Genomic DNA, 16,420 nt, shown 5'->3' on the forward strand with positions numbered 1-16,420 from the left:
ACTCCATAGTGAGTTCATATTTATTCTAATTACTTCCACAGTCAACAGATCTCAATCTAGTAGACCATCTCTGGTATGTTGTGGAACAGGAGATTCATATCATGGATGTGCAGCTCACAAATCTGATGCCATCATGTCAATATGGACCAAAATCTCATTGGAAACGTTTCCAACATCTTCTTGAATCTATAGCATGTAGAATTAAGGCAGTTCTGAAGAGAAATGTGGGTCTAACCCATATATCTGTCAGGTGCACCTGAAACATGAAAATATGATTCATAAATTGTCTATATCTTTTTCACAACTGATGGTTGAAAAAAATTTTAATGGTGTTGACACAACTTAAATAAAGCGTTCTCATTGTTTAAGATAAGCAAAATCACCTCTTTACATTACATTAGCCTCTAAAAAGTAAAACAAACAAAATAAAAACACACATTCCAGGTCATATAAAACAGAGGTTTTAGAAATATGTGTTACATCTGATGAACTGAATGAAGTCCCTTTTCCAGTAACAACTTGTAGACGGTGACTCAAATGTGCTGAAATAAGCAACAACTCATTGTTAGGCGTCAACCCACACTATGATTGAGAACATTTTGGAGGAACCAATCAAATCTGAAGTTTGCGACAACAATTTTATCTTATGTAAGTGCAGGTCAGCTGGAGGAAATTAAACGGCTAACAAAGAAAACTTGTGACAACCAAGAAAGCAATGAAACCAGAATGACAGAAACAAATGCTGATGAGAAGATTAATCACCAGGAGGAACTGGTTCAAACAACACCTCATAGTTCAGGGTATTTCAGGGAAACACAGATTTAACAAGAAGCCACACCGATGAATGAAAGTCTTTGCACATTTAGGGTGTTTGGCTTGAAACTTTGGTTTTGGCTTCTTATTTTTTGCAGATGCTGTGATTCCGTTGGTGTTTTTAGGCATGACCTTTAGCGTGCACTGGAGCATCTCATATCCCAGTATGAGAATGTCCACTGGATGCCTCCCTTTAAGGTTTTTATGTGCATGTCCCTCTGGAAGCAGACTCCGAGGCAGATACAGAAGATGCTAGAGTGTCAAGATATATACAGTTTTCCTTCTGGAAAGCCTGGAGATCCCCCAAAATGAATGGTAGAGAGTCACTGTAGTAGTTTCCCTCTTCGAACTACTGGCAATGTGATTGAAAAAGAAGATGGGCAGAAGACTACGGACATTAGAGATTTTTGATAAATAACTGCTGAACAATGCTGATTTCATTCAATGTTAATGAATGAGCTGATCTGGTTACTTTAGTACTGTATAAAGAAACTAATTGATCCAGCATACCAACACACTAAACTGTATTTCCCTGAGCTGTGAGGTGTTGATGGAACCCTTTCTTCCTGATCATGAATCATCTCAGTAGCAAAAGAGTCTGTCATTCTCTTTCTATTTTTATCTGATAGGCACGGGGTTTTGTCCTTTGTTAAGATTTTTTTTTTTTTTTTTAAATCTCTTCCACTTACGTAAGATAGACAACAGGACTAAATATTTTAATTCGGTTATTTCCTTTCTGTGGCAATTCTCTTCCTCATTTTGTGTGTCTGTGTAAGGGTTAATGTTTAACAATTGTCTTTCTTATTCCAGTAAGCTTGTGAGTAACTGCTCACATGATATCACTTCAAAAGTGTCTTTCAAGAAGTACTAAAAAAACTACCTAACAAATAACACAGGTAAAAAAATAGCTAAAAAGATTGTAAACTGAGATGACAATGTGACAAGTATTACACAGATATTTATAGTTTCATAAGTTTGAGTTTTTAAAAAATTACATGCAATTTTAATTTTACCTGAATATTTAGTGCAATTAAAAAAAAATAAAGCAAAGATCTGGAGGTTGCGAGCTTAACTGTTTTGCCACAGCAAAAGCTTCAACAAGTTCCAGAGGAGTATTTGATAAGCCAGTGTTTTCCCTAGATGCTTAATTTCTCATGGGGACAATACAGGTCCTTCTCAAAATATTAGCATATTGTGATAAAGTTCATTATTTTCCATAATGTCATGATGAAAATTTAACATTCATATATTTTAGATTCATTGCACACTAACTGAAATATTTCAGGTCTTTTATTGTCTTAATATGGATGATTTTGGCATACAGCTCATGAAAACCCAAAATTCCTGTCTCACAAAATTAGCATATTTCATCCGACCAATAAAATAAAAGTGTTTTTAATACAAAAAACGTCAACCTTCAAATAATCATGTACAGTTATGCACTCAATACTTGGTCGGGAATCCTTTTGCAGAAATGACTGCTTCAATGCGGCGTGGCATGGAGGCAATCAACTTGTGGCACTGCTGAGGTCTTATGGAGGCCCAGGATGCTTCGATAGCGGCCTTTAGCTCATCCAGAGTGTTGGGTCTTGAGTCTCTCAACGTTCTCTTCACAATATCCCACAGATTCTCTATGGGGTTCAGGTCAGGAGAGTTGGCAGGCCAATTGAGCACAGTGATACCATGGTCAGTAAACCATTTACCAGTGGTTTTGGCACTGTGAGCAGGTGCAAGGTCGTGCTGAAAAATTAAATCTTCATCTCCATAAAGCTTTTCAGCAGATGGAAGCATGAAGTGCTCCAAAATCTCCTGATAGCTAGCTGCATTGACCCTGCCCTTGATAAAACACAGTGGACCAACACCAGCAGCTGACACGGCATCCCAGACCATCACTGACTGTGGGTACTTGACACTGGACTTCTGGCATCTTGGCATTTCCTTCTCCCCAGTCTTCCTCCAGACTCTGGCACCTTAATTTCCGAATGACATGCAGAATTTGCTTTCATCTGAAAAAAGTACTTTGGACCACTGAGCAACAGTCCAGTGCTGCTTCTCTGTAGCCCAAGTCAGGTGCTTCTGCTGCTGTTTCTGGTTCAAAAGTGGCTTGACCTGGGGAATGCGGCACCTGTAGCCCATTTCCTGCACACGCCTGTGCACGGTGGCTCTGGATGTTTCTACTCCAGACTCAGTCCACTGCTTCCGCAGGTCCCCCAAGGTCTGGAATCGGCCCTTCTTCACAATCTTCCTCAGGGTCCGGTCACCTCTTCTCGTTGTGCAGCGTTTTCTGCCACACCTTTTCCTTCCCACTGAGGTGCCTTGATACAGCACTCTGGGAACAGCCTATTCGTTCAGAAATTTCTTTCTGTGTCTTACCCTCTTGCTTGAGGGTGTCAATAGTGGCCTTCTGGACAGCAGTCAGGTCAGCAGTCTTACCCATGATTGGGGTTTTGAGTGATGAACCAGGCTGGGAGTTTTAAAGGCCTCAGGAATCTTTTGCAGGTGTTTAGAGTTAACTTGTTGATTCAGATGATTAGGTTCATAGCTCGTTTAGAGACCCTTTTAATGATATGCTAATTTTGTGAGACAGGAATTTGGGGTTTTCATGAGCTGTATGCCAAAATCATCCATATTAAGACAATAAAAGACCTGAAATATTTCAGTTAGTGTGCAATGAATCTAAAATATATTAATGTTAAATTTTCACCATGACATTATGGAAAATAATGAACTTTATCACAATATGCTAATATTTTGAGAAGGACCTGTATACAGATGTGTCTATTTTACTAAATAAAAAGCCTAAGGGAAAACTAATCTCTGTTCCTTTAAAATTAAGACATTCATAGAGTTATCTACAGCAGGTCAGAGTCATTTCCACAACACTGTCTCTAAAGTGGCATCTTCACCAGAGTTCTTATCAAATCATTTGGTTTAATGAAAAGGAGGGGAAACAAATCTGGGCACACTGTTGCTGAGGAAATTGACCCACTTTATAAACTCAGATTAAATCTATTGAAATTGTACGTTGATCATGTTTTGATGATTTTAATTTGTTCGTCCAAGGTGTCTTTAGATGGAGACCAGAAAACACTTTAATCAAAGTTAAATTTTCAGGGCCAAACTCCCCAGTCTTAATATTGTTGGAGTTTCTACCTTACCACCAAATGTTTTAGTGTCATAAAGAATAATTTAAAATCCTCTTTGTGAACTGAGATAAATTTTAGTTTATCTCACAGTTTATCTTAGATCTATTAACTAACGTATGTGCTCGTAAACAATTTACGTTTGTGTAAAGTGGATAAATATTACGCTTTAATAGTAAAAAAAAACATTCAAAAGTAAAAATGACCAATACACTAAAGAAATCAATACATAAACCTCTCAAGCTCAACAATTGCCAAGGCTCAAAGTAAACAATTGCTGTAAAGTGAGAGACTCGTTGGACAAATCTCAGCTACTTCACAGAGAAAATGGCTGCCAGTATTTTTACATTGTTGATATGTGTAAGCTGTAAGCAAACCTGCCTGTTTTCACAGGAGTTACTCTACGTGCTCCCATCTTTTCCTCAACATTTTGACAAAATCCTTGCTCTTCCTGCAAGAGCACCACTGGAGCATGCTAGTGCCACAGATATTGTATATGTGAAGACAATGTTGTGCAGAGCAATAAAAGTAAATAAGAAGCTCTGGATTTCATTTTATGTTGAATGAAAACATTTGCCTTTTTTGTCTAATAACTTTTTTTAAACATTTTATAAAAGTCTCAGAGGTTACATCTTAAATAATCTAAGCTTTCATTAGAAAAATGTGGACATTTTATTGTTTATATAATTGCTAAGATAGTGAAATCTTTAAACAAAGTTAAACTGACTTGTTCACATTTAAAACCTAAATATTTATTAAGTATTTAAATAAAAGTATGGAGTAATCATATTTATATACTGTTCTGTAGTCAACACAAGACTCGTGTTTTTTGTTTTTGTTTGTTTAATTACAGCAAAAGACAAAGAATAAGCATCAAAAATCACTTAAAAACTATGGGTTTATTTTTTTATTGAAAGTTGCTGTACCTGTTTCCAAACATCTGTAATTTTATTTGAAAACAGAATAAAAATATAATGAAGGTTCTTAGAATGTGGCACTCAAATCCAGACAGGTATGCCGGAGCATTGCAGTAATATGAAGGAATTAAATATAAAAAATAAAAAGTAAACTTACAAAACCCATTGCATGGCATGAGGAGAACAAAACATGATCGTGGACAAAAAACAAAACAGGCATAGCAAATGGCAGGCAACACTGCGGCCATGGAACAGAAACAGAAACAGTAGAAAACGGGAGCTTAAGTAGCAGAAGAGACAGGTGAGTGGCATGAGCATGATGACAGGGACAGGTGGGCTGAATAAACTGATGGCACAATGGCTGTGGAATAGTGGTAAACAAGCATGACGGTGGCTGAACAGAATATATACAAACTATCTAACCAAAGGTAAAATTCATACAGATGAAAATAATCTAAAATGCACAATGAGCAGAATACAAGAATAAGTTAGAAACTAAACCTAAAGGAAAAAACACCTGGAGAACAAAAACATTAATGAACACAGGTAAAATAACTGGAAAAGACTAGACCTAAATGGAATATTTAACAAAGTAAAAGTACCTTTATTTTAGCTTTTTATTTATTTATTTATTTTATACATAGCTCAACATCATTGGAGTAACAATGCAGAACAGCTCCACCCAATGTTTCATTGCAAATAGCTCTAAAGTCATACAGTGTCATAAAGAAACTGAAAGAGCCGATCTTCCCGGCATAGTGCTTTTTACTCTGTCAAAGATCTGTTGAACCTTTGCTGCAGGAACACAGCCTTCCCTGAGAATGCTGATGATGCCTGTGGAAACAGTTTGAATTAGTTAGGAAAAAATGGCAGGGGTTAATTTAGAAATAAATCAGGAACTGCTGTGAGTTTTACCTTCATCAATCCTCAGACAGTTGACCACAGTGGAAGCAACAACCTCATTTGAGTCGCCATCACAGAGAACCCCCTGGATCTTGTGCCCCAGTCGACTGCAGTAAATCAAAAAGTATTTCATACAATTAAAGCTCCGATAGAGCTGCATTTTCAGTAGTACTCAAAAGCATGCCTCACAGATTAAATAAATTGTCTAAAAAAGTTGCTAATGAATCAAGTGCAGCCATGTTCTCCATCATTAAAATGTATTTTGCGGTTTTGAAGATGACTGCTTCTTGTTTATTTTTAAGAACACAAAATAGCAGATTTCTGATTTGGCAGGCTATTCTGCATGTCATAGATACTGTATAAATACGGGATGTGACACCAAATCCGATGCCAAATATTGTCATGTTATTGTGACCCAACTGATGTGTACAACTGCTTGACATTGTCCCAAAGGTCAGGACAAATCTGTGAATGTTAAGATAAGAGTACTGTATTAATGACAAATACTTGAAAGAAAATCTACTGGAAGAAGACAGATGAAACAAAACTAAAATGGCTGAAATGTGTGAAAAGGTAAATATTGTGTTAAAAAAAAACACATCTGTTGAGACTTGCAAAACAAAACGTTCTACTGGCCCCATGAAACATAGTGTCTTACTTGATGACCATGCTGTGGTGGGTGCTGTCTGGTTCACCACTGGGGTTGGCTGATGTAATAGCGAGGGGTCCAGTGATGTCACATAAGTGGCAGGTCACCGTGTGGTCAGGGACACGGATCATGATGCTATCCCTGGTGCCAACACGGTCATAAGCTGCTCCCACTCCTGCAAAATAAATATTATTTCTTATTATTTCTTATTATAAATGTTATGAACATTTTGTTTAATTTCCATTCCATGTAACTTCTATATCTTCTAATTCTGTGTAAGATTTCTGGATGAGCTATAGTAATGGAGTATAAGCTTCGGTAAAAATCTTACCAAGCTGTAACAGCCAGTTTCCTTTGCTGACGATGCAGCTGATGCCTCCTGGATACACATTCCTCATGAACTCCCACAGCAGAGGACTGAAAGGAGGCTTGGCTGCTACCAGCTGCTCTACACTAGAAATGCAAATGCATATAGGCTTCTCTGCTGGCCGGTCCTGGAAAAAGGTCATATTTCAAAAGATGACAATGGCTTCAACATAAAATAAACATAGTTCAATTCAATTCAATTTAGTTTTATTTATATACCATCAATTCACCACACATGTCATGTTAAGGCCCTTTACAAAATCAATTAAATCGAATCATACAGATTTCAAGTCAGGTACATACATTCCAATTAATCCTAACTACAGTCAAATTCAATTTAGTATTCAAATTACCTAAAAGGTTTTCTATCTCAGGAAACCCAGCAGATTGTATCTAGTCAGTGACTTGCAATATTCACTCCTCCTAGGATGAGCATTTAGCGACAGGGGACAGTCGCTTGCATTGACTTTGCAGCAATCCCTTTTACTGAGGGATTTCACATAGTGAAAATGTAAATGTCATATTATATTTTAAAGCTTTTGATTTCTTACTTTGATGTTGTAGATTTTCTCTATTGCCTGGGGATTCTTGCAGGAGGCAGCCAGAGCGTACACAGTGTCAGTGGGAATACCACACACTCCTCCCTCTTCCAGAAGCCCAGCAATTTTTAAGAGGCTGCTGGAGAGGCGAGAGCTAGCCACCGGACAGGGCAGCTCCGGGGATATTTCTGAATTCATTTTTCCCTAAAATCAGACAAAATACAGGGGATATGCTTAATGATTCATGTGTAATTGACGAGTCTAAGAGCATTAAGAGTTTTGCAATTGGAGTAATTACCTTGATGAGGGGAGGCCCCATTGGCAACACTCTTTGTGAGAAGATGCAGTTTATCAGTGAAGCAAAAGTGCCATAAATGCATACGAGAGACACCATAGCAAGCATGGCAGCTGTGGGAAAAAGTAATGTCAAAATGAGCATATATTGAGGTCTATGTAGATTCAAATAACCCATGTTACTTCATTAATGTGGCTTTTGGTAACTTACTTTCAAGCTCATATGGCAGTTTGTGTAGGGTGGAGAGAAGGAAGCAGACCAGAACCACCTCCATGAGTGTTGTTAGAAACAGAAGAACCAGGTTTCTATAAGCAGCTGGAACAGTTAACAAAAAATTACTAAAGTAATCAAAACAAACCAAGACACAAATATCTTCAAGTGAAAACGTGCAGATATCTTACCAATCAATATAAGAAAAGCATTGATGACCAGGAAGGCGATGGCTCCTGCAGTAAAACCATAATCTGCCTCAGTGGAGAGCTGAAGCTGGATACCTGGTGAAACGTAACTTGAGATCAGATTCCTGTTGGCAACAAATGCTGTCATGCTGTTTATATACTTGCACTGACATACCTGCAAATCTAAACCATGTCCACGTTGCCCAAACAACCACCTCCTGTCACTTGCAACCTGCTGACATAGGCCTGGATGACAGCTCCAGAGATCAGGAGCCAGGGGATGGTCAGGTGCAGGAGGGAAGGGTTTATACTCATACTTCTTGAATGAAGAGCTGACAGAGCTGCTACTCCATTTGAAAGATAGAACAGAGGATCTGAGGTCTGATCAGTTTGTGGCAGCACATCCTGATCTCCCTGTTTGGTCCTGCATCTCAATGCCCTACTCAGCTGCTCAGAGGACATTGGCTGTGGTCCTACAGGTATGAGGGACTTTTCTGCAATGGTGTTGATGAGACGGGTGAAGGTGCCGTAGATGGAGACTGCAGTGAAGAGAGAACAAGCTACACCAAAGAAAATGTAGTAACCCTGCAGAGGGATCTGAGGGATTGTAGAGACTGTGAGCAGGACAAAGAGCAAGTTATGGATCAGTTCCAGGACGTCCATGTTCAGGCTCCCCACACAAAGCACCAAGGCTGCCACCACAAAGAACCAGTCCCCTACCATTGCTTGCCTTCCAGAGTCAACTTTACTATCCTCCACTATTAACACAGACACCACAAACTCATCCCAAGCTTTGATGAGCCAATATGTGGCGTGGAACCCAAACTTTGTGGTGTGGTAGCAGTCTTGGCGCAAATGGGCGTAGTAGCTGGAGAACAACTGGGCAACTGAGATGATTGATACCCATGCAACACCTAAACCAAATGATTTCATGTACCCAAAGCTGTAGAAGGCAAAGATGAATGGAGCAATGGAGTCACAGAAGAAACCTAAAGCCATTGGCTCTGCATATTTTGTGTTTTTCTTCTTCTCTTGGCCTCCACTTTGGGCTTTTCCTGAGTTGGGGGTCCCTAGTAGGAGAACATTAAAGAGTGGGGTCCCAAAACCTTTCAGTGCTAGACGCTGAGTCAGACCTTTGATGAGAAGAGCGGCTGAACCATAGATGGCAAAGATCAGAATGAGTAACTCCAGAACCCCAGAGACCACCAGAGCCCAGGAGTCTGCTGCTAGAGCTACTGCTTCAAAGATCAAAGTGGCCGTGATAGCTCCAAACACAAAAGGCATGATGTAGTTGACCGTGGCAGAGCAAAACGCAAGAAGGAAGGACAGGAGAATGTAGGGGACCAGGCCAGCAATTGCTGACTCTTCTATAGACAGAGATAAATAGTGCTTCATGGAGTAATTGAGAGACGTGTTACTCATCATAATGTTGGATGAATTGTTCATTATCTGATCTACCGATGATACCATATTTAGATTTTCAGACAAGGCACCATAGTAGATTCTAGTAACACCATAACTTCCCCAAAGAGCAGCATAGCCAATGAAGGCAGTACCGCTCAGGTGGTCGTATTTACGGAAGGAGAGCAGTCCAGCCACCAACTGGCATACACCACCAATCAGGATGAGATGTACACCTGAAAAAAGAGTTGCAAAATGACAATACGTCCATCTTCTTGGAAAATCTAATTATGCTTTATTTTGTTATTTTGTATCCAATTTTACCTGCAAGAATGTTTTCTACTCCAACTGGAGCTTTGCCACTGTGAGCTGTATTGAAGTTCTGAAGAAGTACAAGGAATGCACTGATCCCATTTGACAACATGCCTAACACTCCCGGTTCACCATAGAAACTGGAAGGAAACCCATCTGATGCTGCCATGATGGTTTCGGTTTTGGACTGTTGTTCTGATAAAGTACACCACAGAGAATAAGTATATGTTCCTATGTCTATAAATTAACACACTGACGACCTTTTCAAAATTATGTTTCACTGTTTAATGCCTTTGCATTAGGATTCAGACACAACGTTTTTGCATAAAAAGTTACACAATAGTACTGCTGTTCTAGGTATGGATGACAATCATTGTTTTCTCAGCAACTGTTTGCAAAATCATACTACTGAAGTGACATATATACTCTAAAACCTGAAGCTGGTGGTATGATTAAACATCTTGGCTTGTGGAATCCATCATATTTGGCACTGTAAATCTGACCACACTGGTTATTCAGCAATTCATGTTGCACTCAAGAAAAATAGAGCAACAAGTCTTTAAATGACATAGTTGTAAGGTTTCCATGACACTGAGGGCACTCTGGTTTCCGCACTGAAGCTAGAAGCTTCTACATTATTATTATTGGTGATTTATTTTAAAAATTAAAACAGTTAAAAATTTTACAGATTCACATTTATTCAAATAAGAAAAATATTGTTGACATAAGGAGAAAACATTTTGGTCAATATTTTCACACATTTTGATATGTATCATATAATCTAAAGCAAATAATTGTATCTCATACATGCAGAGATTAATTGCCACCCAAATTCTAAAGTTTTATGTTTTATGTCCTGCCTAAGCCTATAAATATATTAACCAATAATGTAGCTTTTGATAGTTTTATACAATAAGAGACAAGTTGTACTAAACACAGCTGGATATAAAAAGGAAGACTTACTTGGTCAAGATGCTTCAAAGATGAAATGCTGAGCTCTCCTGATGCACTGATGCAGCGTTAATCAGTATAAGACTCTTCTGATTGTAGGAGGAGTTCCACACATACCTCTTGAGCTTATTCACATTGTGTTGACTTTGTCATCATTTTCTGCCTCGAGATGTTTTAATAATGAACAACACAGAAGTTCTTACCTCCTTCTTTGTTCCTCCTAGGCAAGCTTAGATACCTGGGCTATATAAGGTGACACCATCTCCATTAGAGCAACATCCTACAGACAGTCTGAGCTAACAGCACAGAGAAAGGGAGAAGCACCGAGGGGAAAACAGGCTTTCTTAGAGAAGTAAAAACACAGAGTGAAAAATCGCTGAAGGGATCATGTTCAAGCTGCAGGTAAACAATATTTATGCAATCTAAGAATACACTTAATTGTTTGCTTTCAGGACTGCATTTAAAACATTTTAATGAGCTTTAAACATTCCCCAAAAAGTGAACCAGGGCAGTTTATGTTAACATTTTATTTCCAGTTAACTCATAAAAAAAGGTGTTTGTTGGGTTAAATTGATTTTATCTAGTAAATATAACATCATAAAGTAAGATTTACTCATCTTATTTGCTTTCATCTAACAAAATACAATTATGTGGAACCAGTCTCCTAAAATGTTTTGATTGTATGTCTCATATTTCAGCATAAACTGCTGCAGGGTGTCATACAGCACTACAGCTGTCAACAAACATTTTATTTAAATACTGCCATTGACACTTCACTTCACCTGTGTCTGGCAAATGTGACCAACAGGAACTGATCAGATAAGAATTTTACTCATGTAACTGATGTTGTGTTAGATAATTTCTGCATTCTACTCCTTTACTATACAGAAAACCCTCAGAGCAATCCAGACTGCCAGAAGAATCCACAACTCTGCTGTGGAAGGTGGGATTTTTTGTGTCTGTATAGTGGCAGCTTAGAATATAGCATTAATTTATTTTCATTTGAATATTTTTGATTAGAAGTGTAGCATAGTTGAAGTGAAAATGTTCATTCCTTAAACTTATTTATATCTCAATGAAACCGACATCAACATTCTTTATATATAGTTATATATAGCAAATAATTTAATCCGGTACATACCGATAATGTTTTCCTTTAGCAAAAATGTTCTAAACTTTACTCATCAAATCTTAGTTTCCTATCAACAGCCAAAAAACATCTGTTTTTATTCCGTTCCCTTTCAGTGGTGTTGAGAAGGCCAGCTCCTGAGGAGACAGTCACTGCAAGTTTTGGGAAGTTTGTCAGTGGGGTCAAGTCTGAGCACTTGTCCTCTGTGGTTCTCCACCGCAGTAAAAGGATGGTGCTGGACAGCATTGGTGTTGGTCTCATTGGTAGCACCACCGAGGTGTTTGAAATGGTGCTACAGCACTGCAAGGTGAGACAGAAAATATCTCAACATAAACGCAAACATAACGCAGAAGAAATACTGCTTCGGTCTCTTGAGGCAAAAATGTAGAAACAGCAAAATTATTTAAAGCTACATTTTACATATAATCAAATAATTAAATTAAAATCTTACTATAAGCTAAATATGTGTTTTTTTTAGCTGTGAGTGAATTTTTATTCTTTATGTTTTATGGGAATGTCATTGCAATGTATTTTTCTTGAACCTCAGCACATGTATGGTCCTGATCACGTCAGCTCAGTGTATGGACGCAGAGGGGTCAAGCTCTCCCCAACGTTGGCAGCTTTTGTCAATGGAGTGGCGGTGAGTGTGGTTATATCACTCTATTATTACAAACAGATTGTTAGTATTTGACAACTGTAATAAGAAACATCATAATATAATCAGGTAAAAAGTTTCACATCATCCTTTGTGTACCTTTGGTAAAAGTGTCCAACATTACTTGCTTTGAAGCATCTAAAATCTAAAAGAAACATTACAGTTTATATCCTCTTTTAGACATTGGCTCTTTAACTAAGAGGACTGCCTTTTGTTATTACTAAACAATTTAAAAGAAAATAAATTGTCCAATCAGATCTGTCGGTCTGGTACAGTTTATTGATAGCTTTGAAACAGTTTTATGTCCCCACAGACTCACTCCATGGACTTTGATGACACCTGGCATCCAGCGACTCATCCATCAGGAGCCGTCCTTCCTGCTGTGTTAGCTCTCAGTGACATGATGCCAGCCAGCAGGAAACCCAGTGGTCTGGACTTCTTACTGGCGTTTAATGTTGGCATCGAGATCCAGGGCCGCCTGATGAGGTTTTCCAATGAGGCCCATAATATTCCTAAAAGGTCAGTTCCTCAGAGGGTGGTTGAATTAGGTCTATCAGTCTGTTTGTAGCTGAAATACATTGCCTATGTATTATTTTCATTGCTTCGAATGAATGTTCATTAAAAATGTTTAGTTGTAAATGCAGCAGTCAATAAGTTGTTTGGAAGATTTCTCTGTGTAGAGGAAGAGCTGTGCAGAGTGAAGCAATGAAAGGACTCACACACTTTACTTCATAGTGTTTTTCCACTGCACAGTACAGCAACTCAGAGCTGTTTTCTCTACTGATGTGTTTGCCTCTGGACTGTGATCCCTTTGGCTCATTTTAACTAACTATGTTTGTTTACACTGCTCCTTCCTGAAACAGTTGAAGCTGATCCAGATTTCAGGCAGGACAAAAGGTGGTTTTGATCAGCAAAAAGTTGCACACAGTTTCAATATTTTAAGTCTGGGTACATAGAAAACAACTAGCAGAGAAAACAACTCTTCATGTTTGGCTTAGAGACTTTTTAGGGATAATGAGGCAAGTTTCCTTTGCATCATCTTATTTTTTTTGTTCTCTGCACCCTGTAACTACAAATGTTTAACACACCTAATACTGAAATACCAACCTTTTAAAATACTTGTTACAATGTTTATGAAGTACATATTGAGGTCTCTCTGTGTGTCTATCCTTAGGTTTCATCCTCCCACTGTGGTTGGTCCTATGGGAAGTGCAGCAGCCTGTGCTCGCATCTTGTCTCTGGATCCCTCTCAGTGCAGTCATGCCTTGGCTATAGCTGCTTCCCTGGCTGGAGCTCCGATGGCTAACGCTGCCACTCAATGCAAGCCCCTTCACATCGGCAACGCCTCACGTCTGGGGCTTGAAGCCGCCCTTCTGGCCTCCAGAGGCCTAGAGGCCAGTCATCTGGTCTTGGATGCTGTTGCAGGAGTGGCTGGCTTTAATGCTTTTTATGAAGATTATGTGCCACAGCCTTTAGATTCACCCCATGATGGCCATGCATTCCTGTTAGAGGAGCAGGACATGGGCTTCAAGCGCTTCCCTGCCCATCTGGGGATGCACTGGGTGGCAGATGCTGCAGCTTCTGTCCATAAGCTTCTTGTGGGAGTTGGTCCTGGAAAGGTCTTCACAGATCAAGTCCAGGACATCTTGCTCAGAGTCCCCCTATCTAAATACATCAACAGGCCTTTTCCTGAGTCAGAGCATGAGGCTCGTCATTCCTTCCAGTTTAACGCCTGCAGCGCTCTCCTGGATGGTGAGGTGACCGTGCAGTCCTTCACCCCAGCTGCCATGAGCCGCCCTGAGCTGCATGCTCTGCTGAGCAGAGTTCGGCTAGAGCATCCCCATGACAACCCTGCTAACTTCAACCTGATGTACGGAGAGGTCCAGGTCACACTTGTAGGAGGAGACATCCTGAGAGGACGCTGCGATACCTTCTATGGTCACTGGCGCAACCCACTGACCATCGAGAGCCTGAGGAAGAAGTTCAGGAGCAACGCAGAAGTGGTGCTTCCATCAGAGAAGGTTGAGCGGCTGGTTGAGGTGGTGGACAAGCTGGACAGACTTGAAGACTGCAAGGACCTGCTCTCACAGCTACAATAAATTTACGTTGCAATTAATTTAAATATATAATATGGATAAAGGGCCTCTGGAATTTTTTTTTATTGTCTTATGGCAGTTTCTTTTGAGTTTAGCTGTTACCAATAAACACACATCTGTAAATGTTTTATCATCATCATGCTGCTTTAAAATGTATTTATTCTGTTGCTCAAATTATTTTGTTTTAGGGTCATCTTAATATAAAGGGCTTTTGTTCAGCAGTTCTTATAAGCTGATGTGTAAATAATGTGAAATCCATCAAATGTAAAATTCTTAGTTCAGATGAGGAATTTTGGCTTGAAGTTTATTACATTTAAAAAACTATTTGTGAATAGGATTTTCTGTTAAACTGAGCTTGTTCAACATCATAATGTAAAACTGATGTGCTTGTCAGTGTGTGCTTAACAGCAAAATGTACAAACATAACAAAAAAATATTTCTTTACTGAAAGAGTAAACTAAGTTTTACATGTTGCACTTTTGTAGAATGTGGACATGGTTTTAAAACATGCTTAAAAGTCAAACTATGCCAATTATATGTGTTTCTTTACATTATACGGCTGTATAAAAATATGTGTGAAAATATTACAAAGGAACATTATCTATTGTATAAAAAATGAACATCAAATAAATGTACATAAAAGTTCATCAATAAACCATAGAGTTGTATTCATAAAACTGTTGTCATAATTCTTTGTTACAGTAGTAATACTTTATAAATCTATTAAGATCTAACAAGTACTTTTTATTTTACAACCTTTTTTAAAAGATCCTTGAGACTGATCACTTTGTAGTACAGTAGAAATAAGTTTTCTCTGTATTCTTCTTTTGCAGTTTTTAATAAATTACATTTTCTAACACCATGAACCAGATTTAAATTGTCCCATTGCACTCACCCAAGATCTTACCATATACGCAAGCTTTAAGTTTAGCCACTGAAACAGTTTTTTTCTTACTTGTGACAAGTTGTCTGATAATCTAAGAATAATATTAATTGCCTGAAAAACAAATCTCAATAAGGTGGTGAACTGCACCATGAGGTGGAGGATTTGTACTAAGCTTTACAATGGAAAAGTACTGCTGCCAATCGGAAAGTGAAATTTCACAATAACAACAAATATTCAAAGCAAAACATTTTTCATACCTGCTGTTTATTACTGAATAGAACATTGTAAAAATGTAAGATGCTGTGCTGAAACTAGTGGAAATTCATGATGCTAAATAATTTTTAAGTCCTCTTAAAATAAGTTTTTACTATTAAACTAGACTCAGGGGTTTAATTTAGTGTTTAAGACTCTGACGTGTGTTGGTTATATGGTAACAAGTAATGTTCACAAACAAATATTAAAAGGAAGGCTGGTGTAAGACAACAAGCATTCATCAATTCAGGGGTTTATACCTGAAAACGCCACAGAAAACAGTTAATCTACAAAGCAGGAAAGGTATAAACTGCAACAAACAATTGGATCTGCAGAGAGGATCATCAGGCCTGACCTTCCCTCCAACCATGATTTATACAGGTCAAGGGTCAGAAAAAGACAGCTAACATCTCTGTTGACCCCATACATCCTGGTCACAGGTTGTTTAGACTTGTATTTTCAGGTTAGCACTACAGAGCACTAATGGTAAAACGATCCACCATAGAAACAGTTTCTTCTCCCAGGCTGTCTTTCTGTTAAACACACTGAACACCTAACAGCCAGAGTAGTCAGCTACTCTGCTGGAAACAAATAAGTATGACAACCTGCCTTCCCTTCTCTTATATACATTTAAAAAAAACACTTGTATGTAAATACTGTTCCTTGTCTTTATTTATTCGAGTTTTTTTACACATTAAAGTTGCTATTGTCTAAA

General features: G+C 38.5%; 2 protein-coding genes and 1 long non-coding RNA gene across 3 annotated transcripts; 1 reads left to right on the plus strand and 2 right to left on the minus strand.

Moving 5' to 3' along the window:
• Positions 1-4,959: 4,959 nt before the first annotated feature.
• Positions 4,960-7,649, minus strand: LOC124860058 (threonylcarbamoyl-AMP synthase-like). The gene is made up of 6 exons (XM_047353035.1): positions 7,629-7,649; positions 7,343-7,534; positions 6,757-6,919; positions 6,435-6,600; positions 5,789-5,883; positions 4,960-5,707 (listed from the first exon to the last, which is right to left on the minus strand). The coding sequence occupies exons 1-6, from the start codon at positions 7,647-7,649 to the stop codon at positions 5,595-5,597; spliced, it is 750 nt and encodes a 249-aa protein (XP_047208991.1). The 3' UTR covers positions 4,960-5,594.
• A 186-nt stretch (positions 7,650-7,835) lies between these two features.
• Positions 7,836-8,238, minus strand: LOC124860119. Its single transcript, XR_007036273.1, has 3 exons — positions 8,199-8,238; positions 8,027-8,119; positions 7,836-7,940 (listed from the first exon to the last, which is right to left on the minus strand). It is a non-coding gene; the product is annotated as an uncharacterized LOC124860119 (long non-coding RNA).
• A 2,740-nt stretch (positions 8,239-10,978) lies between these two features.
• LOC124860907 (cis-aconitate decarboxylase-like) lies at positions 10,979-15,193 on the plus strand. Its single transcript, XM_047354512.1, has 6 exons — positions 10,979-11,089; positions 11,576-11,630; positions 11,933-12,123; positions 12,364-12,456; positions 12,785-12,990; positions 13,646-15,193. The coding sequence occupies exons 1-6, from the start codon at positions 11,075-11,077 to the stop codon at positions 14,568-14,570; spliced, it is 1,485 nt and encodes a 494-aa protein (XP_047210468.1). The 5' UTR covers positions 10,979-11,074; the 3' UTR covers positions 14,571-15,193.
• Positions 15,194-16,420: the final 1,227 nt, after the last annotated feature.

The sequence above is a fragment of the Girardinichthys multiradiatus genome, chromosome 23 (genome assembly GCF_021462225.1).
Source record: "Girardinichthys multiradiatus isolate DD_20200921_A chromosome 23, DD_fGirMul_XY1, whole genome shotgun sequence".
Classification (NCBI taxonomy): domain Eukaryota; kingdom Metazoa; phylum Chordata; class Actinopteri; order Cyprinodontiformes; family Goodeidae; genus Girardinichthys; species Girardinichthys multiradiatus.